This window comes from Biomphalaria glabrata, chromosome 6 (genome assembly GCF_947242115.1).
Source record: "Biomphalaria glabrata chromosome 6, xgBioGlab47.1, whole genome shotgun sequence".
Lineage (NCBI taxonomy): Eukaryota > Metazoa > Mollusca > Gastropoda > Planorbidae > Biomphalaria > Biomphalaria glabrata.
Genome location: NC_074716.1, coordinates 30,332,826 through 30,342,285, shown reverse-complemented (window position 1 = coordinate 30,342,285; position 9,460 = coordinate 30,332,826). Strand labels below are relative to the sequence as shown.

Genomic DNA, 9,460 nt, shown 5'->3' with positions numbered 1-9,460 from the left:
ATCTTCCTCTCTTATTCCTCATGTACTTATCTTCCTCTCGTATTCCTCATGCACTTATCTTCCTCTATTATTCCTCATGCACTTATCTTCCTCTCTTATTCGTCATGCACTTATCTTCTTCTCTTATTCATCATGCACTTATCTTTCTCTCGTATTCGTCATGCACTTATCTTCCTCTCTTATTCGTCATGCTCTTATGTTCCTCTCTTATTCCTCATGCACTTATCTTCCTCTCTTATTCGTCATGCACTTATCTTCTTCTCTTATTCATCATGCACTTATCTTCTTCTCTTATTCATCATGCACTTATCTTTCTCTCGTATTCGTCATGCACTTATCTTCCTCTCTTATTCGTCATGCTCTTATGTTCCTCTCTTATTCATCATGCACTTATCTTTCTCTCTTATTTGTCATGCACTTATCTTCTTCTCTTAACGTCTTGGCTTGTTTTTCTTCTTTCAAACGTACTACAGTTTAAAGCTTGGTCTATAGAGCTGGTTCTTTTTTATAAATAATTAATGTGAAATTTAATTTTGTTAGTATTAAACTAGTAATGATAAACTCCGCAACACACAAGCTTAAATCAGCGGATCTCCTCATCCAACGAAAGCTGAGCTAAAATCATTGATAGGAACTTCCAAAGTCTAGCATTTTTCTAGCGTTGTAAATCACTCCCAGAAACTTTCTAGCGTTGTAAATCACTTCTACCATTTTATAGGGTCTGCCTGGTCGTGCGGTTTGCGCGCTGGACTGTCGTTCGGATTTATCGACGGTCGAGGGTTCAAACCCTGCCCGCTCCCATCCCCCGTCGTCCTGCGGGAGGTTTGGACTAGGAAGTAAACTATCTTCAACTCTGAAGGAACATCCGAATTATGTAAAACAAAACAAATCATTTATGTGAAATAACTTCTAACATTGTTCTAGCGTTGTAAATTCCTTCTTGCAACCTTTTAACTTTGTGCAGATGATTCAAAGATATTGTATTTAATGTTGACAGGTTGAAGTATTTATAAATATTTAATCAAGTCACAAGCACTGCAATGGTCACGTTAGCCTAGTATAGAAACCACCATAGTGTATGTTATGTGTAATAGTGTTAATTTAATGAAAATGTGAGCATGCTAGATTTCATTGAACACTCTGAATTGTCTGAAAATATTTATTACTTTGAATATTGTTACTAGAGCAACTGTCGTTGTTTATACTGTACATTGTGTTTAATTTAATAAATTTCAAGTTATTTTATCGCCAAGTCTACGCGTTTCTTCAAATCTGCATCATCTTCAGACAGGAACAAGTAGTCACTCATTGGGTCATGGAGCATCTTCAGACATGAACAAGTAGTCACTCATTGGGTCATGGAGCATCTTCATTGAATGGGAATTCTCCTTTTCTGTACTTTTCTTATTCTCTCCCTTTAAGTAGAAGTACTTGTAGCAATGCTACAGGATTTGGCTGACGTTGTAGTGACAATCATTTGACTTTTCCTGCTGGAATTGTATGACCACAATACCATAGGTGGCTATGGTGCCCAGAATCTAACAAAACAAAACAAAAATACACTGCTAATAAAATACTGTAATACCTTAGTTGAAAAAACAAAATCTTTGGTCACAGTATTACAGCTTACACCTTTAGAGACAACTTGATGGTGTAAAATTATCTCATTTCGCTTTTTAAAGTCTGAAACTTTAATTATAAAACTAGAAACAGTTTCTTAAGTTCCATCGAACATAACTATTTAAATCTTTTTTTTTTTCTTTTTAGTATCATCTGCACTTTAAAGTTAGCTTTAAGAGACATATCCCTTTTTATGGTAACCAATTGATACAGTAGTTAGCTGTGACCTTATTCTAGAAATGTCATGTGAACGGTAATCACGTGTTTTTCACGTGTTAACAAATAAAGAAACAATAAAATATTAGGGGCAAGTAAACTAAAAAAAAGTCGCTAACGTCATTTCTAGAAAGGAAAAACATGCAGAAGTAGAAAATTCTAGATTCCTGATGTTACGATTGAAAATATATAAATAGAAGAAGATTTGTTCCGTGGAGATGATCAGTGAAGTTTATTGAACAAAACTCAAGTTAAAACTAGAAAAGTAAGTTCAGTTGAAACTAATTCATATTATTCTTGTTCTTTCTTTTTTTTTTCTTTTTTTTTTTTTTTTGGGCCGGGGGGGGGGGGGGGTTCATGCCTCTCTTTTTGTTTTTCCGACCTCATACAGTTTGGGAGCCTCTTTCAATAGTGCTGCATTGTATAATTTATATATATATATATTGTAGGGACTGAAGGCCAAAAAAGCTCCAACTGATTCATACAATTGTGGACTTGTAAAGAAATATTGACTTAATATTTTTGCGCGTGTACTTACACGAATTACAGTGATAAAAACACTTATATTGGAATGCCTTCATTGTATTATTAATTCATCAATCCTCGACGGACGTTTATGTTTGGGTCATTGGAAAAGATATACAAAAAGTAAAATAAGAAGTATACTAACGACACAATCCCTTAGTGAAACTTTAAAAGCACCAAATAAAGCTTACTCCAAAAGTATAAAAGTCAATTTATATTTGCTTGCTTTAATTAAAACACCAAATTCTTTTCTGTATTTCTAAATAAATTAAATATGGCACAAACACGTGTAGTGTTATAATGATTGTCACATACATTGCAAAGACCTCCCCATAGAGCCTACCAAAATGAGGTAAATTTCTTGTTTGCTGAAAATGCTAACAGCATAAAAAATTGAAATATTGCGAACATACCATTACACCTGTCTGGGAGTCGATAGTAAAAAAGCCAAACACGTTAATACCCATTTTAGTACTGGAACAAATGGAGACGAACAGTTGAATCTGTGAACAAAGTCAAAGTTCGATTTATATTTCATTGTTTTTGTATTTACTTTTTTATATGTATAATTAGACAAGATGAGTGGGTACGCGAAGTTTTGGAGACGCCATTTTTGGCACCGTGGTCGCTTTAGTGCTCAAGTGTATAAATGTTCCTTTTTTTGCCCTTTAAAAAAATGAGACCAGGGCAGGCCTAACGCATAGACAAACTAGGAAACCGCCTAGAGCCTTCAATTTTTTTTTTTTCGTTTTCTCTTTTTCACAGACGATGAAGCGAAACTTGTTCTAAATACAATTTTCGGAATACTCTATGTTTTAATAAATTGCGTAATATTAGTTTTTTAGCTGTTTTTGCTTTCTTCTTTTTCATTTGGGGCCATCAAATTCACTTCGCCAAGGGCCTCTAATTATCTCCTTTTATGTATAGCTATATAAACTATAAGCCATTTAGCTTTGAGGGCAATATTAGAACTCATACAATAGTAGTTACGAAATAGTAAGCACAGAACAAACTTACATCCCAAGTCTAATGGACTAGTGTCCTCCAACCCAAAATGTTGAAACACAAACACGCTGGCACAAGTGAGATACGTATCTTTCTCTTTTGGGTCCTAATAAAATGAACATATTGAATGTCTCTAAGACAGTTAGTGCTAAAACGACCGCTGGGCAAAGAAGGCATTGCTAAAAACAGCGTCGCCAAAACGTCCTGCTTCAAGATAAATAAGGACAGATTAAGCTTTTTTTTTTTTTAGGAAATAATTATTATGTTTAATCTATGCATAATGTAGCTTGCTTGTTTTATTATTGTATTTTCCTTTTTAAATTAAAAACTACTCTGTATGTCTGAGTGCACCTGCAGTGTCTATTGATAGCTTGGTTTTGAAGTGTATTGTTGTCATAGTTATTCTGTGGCTGTCAAAAGTTAATTTTTGGCTGTCAAAGCTAATTCTTGGCTGTCAAAGTTAATGTTTGGCTGTCAAAGTTAATTTTTTTTTATTTGATTATTTAGTTGGTTCAAGGTTGATATTTTAAATTCATCTAGCAAACAAGCTTTTCATTTTTTAAAACAAGAATGTTACGACTTGTATTGAAATAAATCCTTTATTCCCCACAGTTACATGTTTGCCATGTTTAGTTCGCTAATTCTAGTCCCATGCTGTTTTCATCGAAAATCATCACAAGTCGCTGCCCTTTTCGATGTTTTTCACGGCCTTAAGTAGTAAGTATAAAAATCATACAGATAACATTACCGCGGACATACCACAAGTGTACACAGATAAAGTCTTAGCTACTTTTTGTTGAATACACCACTAGCTGAGCATTAATTGTGGTTTAAACACAAATACAAATTGCTGTGTATATATAATTGTCTATCATTTCATAATAGCATCTATTCGAGTGTGTAGGATATTATTGGCTATTGATCTTTTATATTATATCTGTTTACCTGTATTAAAAATGTTTGAGATAGACCGGTTGTAGAAAGATAGCGAATAGATTCAACAATAGAATGTGCCTGGAGAAAGGAAAAAAAATTAGAATATATTAGGCCTACATTTATTTATAATTATGTGCATTTATATCAAATCCAATAGAATTTTAAATTCATGTTTATTGTCGTTCATATAAGCTGTTAAATGGAGTACTCTCAAGCGTTTACTGGCTTCTCTACCTACCAAAAATAAAAAATACGTTGCACCCCCTTATCAAGATGTCCTACTGAGGCTCGGAGGGGTACTAACAGGAACTGTAAAGTATGTGTAGTAGCCCTAAAACAAAATTAAGAACTTCAAAAAAAAAAGTTGCCCAACTCTATGAAAGTATTACTACTTCATGGATCTAGGTCATATTGTCATGTTTACATGAGACAAGATCGAAAGGATCTAGATCTAATTTTAAGAACGCTTCGCAAAGATAGTCTTTTTACTTTGACACATGAAAATACAAAATATAGTCTATTGATTTCATTATTTAATAAAATTAACCTTCAAATTTGTCTTTTAAAAGCATTTTACATAAATTAGTTCCTTGTATCTGCGAATTTAGACGCCCTGACGTACTTTATATCCCATTCATCTTGAGCTTCTTTCATTAGAGAAGACAGAAAGGTCACGCATGCGCAGAGCTAATGCTCCACGCACGCGCAGAAATAAAAATCTATAGAAGCCTACATCTAACTCTGGATCTAACTCTAATTCTAGATCTATTTCTAAGACGATACACCTAAATTATACTTTAACACATGTACATACAAAATAAAATTCATTCATTTCATATTTTAATCAAATTAACCTTCAAATTTTGTGTTTCTAATGTATTTGTACATACATTCGTTCGCTATATCTACGAAATACATTTTAATAGTCCCATTCATGTGTCGTGCACACCTAATATGCGCAATGTGAACACACTATGATTGAAAAGGCTACATGAGGCTCTATATGGGGTATATTTATATACTTCTTAAGCCCTTAAATTCACCTTTATAATAGTAGATCTACATCTATTATAAAAGTCTCTAGATCAAAATATATTGTTACGAATCTCACTATCCAGGCTCTCTGCAAACTGCACCATACACCACCAACTTAAAGAACTTGACAACTCAGGGCTCCAAAGTAACGTAACACTTTAATGGTTGAATAAATAACAGCCAATACTGTACAATTGGCAGCACGTAACACAAGACTGTACAAATATCTCTTCGATAACACCGTTCCGCCGTATCAACTCTTGCACTGACCTCTCCGTCTCGTTCCGGGCTTGCACTGGGTTCAACAGTTCAGGACTGACTTCACACACTAGGCTCGTTGTGTCGGACTCGATCGCAGACCAAGATCAAGACGCCAGCAGTCTCAACTGTACTTGACAGTACTCCGCACTGAACCGTCGTAATGCTCCGTACAGACCCACACCGCTGAACTGTGCTGTAATCGACCGGACTGTAGTGAACCGGGCTCTGAACCCCTGCCGTGAACCGTCTTGACTGCGACACCTCCGCTCTTATATAGGCCTTCTCGAACCGGACAGAACGCCGCTCGACATTTCTAGGTGGTCAGATGACTACAACTCTCGTGACGCTCCTGAGCTCTGTTCACGACGTCGATCCTTCCCGAACCGCCGTGTTGATACTCGTCTCGGCCGACCGTGGTAACTCGTCACGGTTGACCGCTCGTCTAGCGTTGGCCTGGGGCGATTAGCGTCGGTTGACTACACACGTACCACTACCCACATCTGTGCCACCACCAGGTTTATAACAATATGTAGGCCTACTAGCAAATGTTTTTATTTAAAAAAATGGATTTAGGTCAATTAGGTATTTTCATAGCTCCATTCATACTATTTTTTTTTACATTCACGCATTCGCTTTACTCATAACATTATATATATATATATATATATATATATATATATTAGGGGTGCACCGGATAGTCGCTCCGGCTCCGGCTTCTGCCGAATATCCGGCGTTTTTTACTATCCGGTGCTATTCGGCTCCGGTCGGATATCACTACCGGATAGTAAACCGGATAGTAAAAAATACACATATTTAATATGCATAAAGTGGACCTCGTTCCATTAATGTCTGTTGTAGAATGTATTAATGTTTATATTAAAACAAAATAATGTGCTTAAAAATAGAGCCATTATGAATAATGCACCAAACATCGTTTATTATAAAGACAAGGCGTGTTAATAACTTATTATAAATAGAAATGAAACTTTACATCATAAATGCGCTTTACATACAGAGCAGCAATGGCTGACACTTTTTTCAATTTGTCTCGACCTTTGAGTAGGTTAGTTAACATGTTAAAATGCTACATTCCTTGACTACGTCAAGCTGACCAGACGTCTGTCTAGCTGAGCGGGTTTATCTCCAGAGGTAGAGATGAACAACTCCCACCCCTTTTATTTGTTTAGTCCATCACATTGAGTTTTTTTTTATAGGTAGGTGACCACAAGTTCAATACGATGGACGTAAGTTTACTGTCAGCGTATTGACACTCTCTAGAGGTCACACCTTTCGAGGGAACTGAGTTTGTTTATTTAGTAGTTAATCTTTATTAGGGGGGCTGGACTACAAGAGCCACACCTCTAAGGTAACCAGGTATATTTCCAGATGAACAACACCCTCCCCCTTTTATTTGTTTAGTCCATCCCATTGAGTTCATTGATTGACAGGTGACCCCAAGTAAGATACGATGGACGTAAGCACTCTCTAGAGGTCACACGAGGGAACTATGTTTGTTTACTTAATAGCTAATCTTAATTGGGGGGGGGGGGGAGTGGACTGGACTTCAAGCCTAACATCTACACGGGTATACGGACAAAGAGTTTGCTTATTTGGAGAAAAATCTTAATCACGTGGTTGGGCTAGAGGCCACACCTTTTCAAGTGTGCCGAGTTACTTGAACATAAATCTCAATTAGTAAGCTGGACTAAAGATCACACGCACCTAAACGAGTGACCTTTAGCTACACAGAACACAAACCGCGAGATTATATAGCCCAGTAAGCCAGTAACTAATTATTTTGTAGAAGACACGACCAGAGCTATATCTTGAAATGGAGAGCTAAACACCCCCTACTCTTTATTTCTTTGGTCCTTGACACCCAATTTATTGATAGACATTGACCATTTTTTAAGTCAGAATGAAAAAAACACAACGTGCTAACAAAGATATTACACTGTTGGTAAATATTTTTCTAACGTGTTAACTTGAATATTACTCCTGCAGTTAAGTGTCTGTATTTGATAACAATATTCTTAATAATTTGTGACAGTCAATTAACTCCCTGTTATTACTAATTTTTTTTACTTAAGATGCGTACTTAGCCACTGTGTATCAGGCTAGGACGACTTTTACACACCTGACATCCATAGGCTTACTATCGTTCCCTTTTGTAACAGTTACTGAAACCACGAATAAAATAATTAATAAGTAATAATTAAGGAAGCTTTTTCTAACATACGTTCTTTGCATTTAATGTTTCTTACGTACGTTCTTTGCACAATAAAATAAAACAAAGATGTGCATGTTTGCGTGTGTGTATTTTTTTTGCCTTGTATTAAAACCTTTAGAAAGAAAGCTAATTTCATTGTTTAATTCTTTTGACTTAATAAATAACGGAAAACCTTACAGTAAATTTTAAAATCGCATAAAATAAATTGAATAATAGTACCGTAGTTAAATCTAGCAAACAAAGAAACAATATGCTGGAGCGTAAAAAAAAACAACCTTGACCTCTAACTAGTGGACGGGTATAATTTATCTATATGCTTGACTGACCATGCCAATGTGTTATCTTTTTTGACTGACACCCAACTCTATTGCGTGCGTATGCTCAAGGAAAAAACAATGCGTGATGGTTAACACAAACAACTATACACACTACACTAGGACTACATGTGTAACCTCACTAGGTATATCTGACCAGGTTGTTGGTCTGAAATTCATGAACACATTCATCCGACCACTATACAAGGCAGATTGCAATTTACTTATGAGAGATTTACATTAGTAACTAGTTAAATATATACTAACATTATTTACATTGACCTTCCTACACACATCCTTTACAGTTGGTGGCATCGTACATACACACAGACACACTCATGCTATACAGATTTTTAGAAATACTGTTAAGCTTGAATAAATCAATCAGTAACAGAGTTTAAAACAATACGGTATATAAAAGGAAAAAAAAACAACCAATATAGGTATGTTATTTAACAGTTTCGTAAAATGTTCACAAGCTATTAACAAGACACTTAGGTATCCGGCTCCGGCTCCGGCCCCGGCCGAATATCAAATTTTACTATCCGGTCATATCCGGCTCCGGCCGGATATCAAAACGTACTATCCGGTGCACCCCTAATATATATATATATATATATATATATATATATATATATATATATATATATATATATAACTTACATACTAAAGCCAATATTTACCGCAGCTGGCATACGACCCCAAATGAAACAAACTTGAAGTATAGGCAGCAGTGCCCAGACGATAGTGATAATCTGCACGAGGACGTGGCCCATGTTCAGCTGTTCGCTCCCTAGGCTGTACATAGCGAAGAAGATGATAAGGACAGAGAAAAATAGGCTGACACTTCCTTGGAGGCGAGTCAACTTGCTAAGCTTGGACACGATGTGACATAGAGACTGGTGTTGAGACCTGCACAACGTTGAATGTCATAAAGTGAACACGACATACTAAAATACTTTCTTAAAAACAAAGCATATATTGAGTAATTACTTCCATATCTCTCAATAGTGCAAGGTTTTTCTCCTCCTAATTAGTTAATTACCACTTATTGATATATTAATTTGTTTATTTTTAGCGGCCCCTGAAAGGGATGTCTGTCGGTCCGTCCTTCCGTCCGTCCCGTTTAGATCTCAGAAACTAGAAAAGAGTGAAAATCCGACGTCATGGTATTTTAGACCATTCAAAGTTCTGATGCAACGGCTGAAAGCGAAAAATCTAATTTTTAAAATTAACTATGCAAGCATTTTTTTCATAAAAATACACCTTTTTTTTTACAACTATTCAAAATTAATAGTACAATTGTATTGCTATGTTA

General features: G+C 35.7%; 1 protein-coding gene across 1 annotated transcript; it reads right to left on the bottom strand.

Moving 5' to 3' along the window:
• Window positions 1-931: 931 nt before the first annotated feature.
• Window positions 932-9,398, bottom strand: LOC106077197 (uncharacterized). Its single transcript, XM_056031449.1, has 4 exons — window positions 8,826-9,398; window positions 4,312-4,380; window positions 2,775-2,864; window positions 932-1,538 (listed from the first exon to the last, which is right to left on the bottom strand). The coding sequence occupies exons 1-4, from the start codon at window positions 8,946-8,948 to the stop codon at window positions 1,443-1,445; spliced, it is 378 nt and encodes a 125-aa protein (XP_055887424.1). The 5' UTR covers window positions 8,949-9,398; the 3' UTR covers window positions 932-1,442.
• Between the last annotated feature and the right edge of the window lie 62 nt (window positions 9,399-9,460).

Excerpts from the sequence above, each read along its gene's own strand:
- LOC106077197 (XM_056031449.1), bottom strand. The coding sequence starts at position 8,948 with ATGTACAGCCTAGGGAGCGAACAGCTGAACATGGGCCACGTCCTCGTG. Across the intron at positions 2,865-4,311 it reads CTCAAACATTTTTAATACAG|ATTCAACTGTTCGTCTCCAT; the intron begins GTAAACAGATAT and ends CTTTGTTCACAG. Across the intron at positions 1,539-2,774 it reads ACTCCCAGACAGGTGTAATG|ATTCTGGGCACCATAGCCAC; the intron begins GTATGTTCGCAA and ends TTGTTTTGTTAG.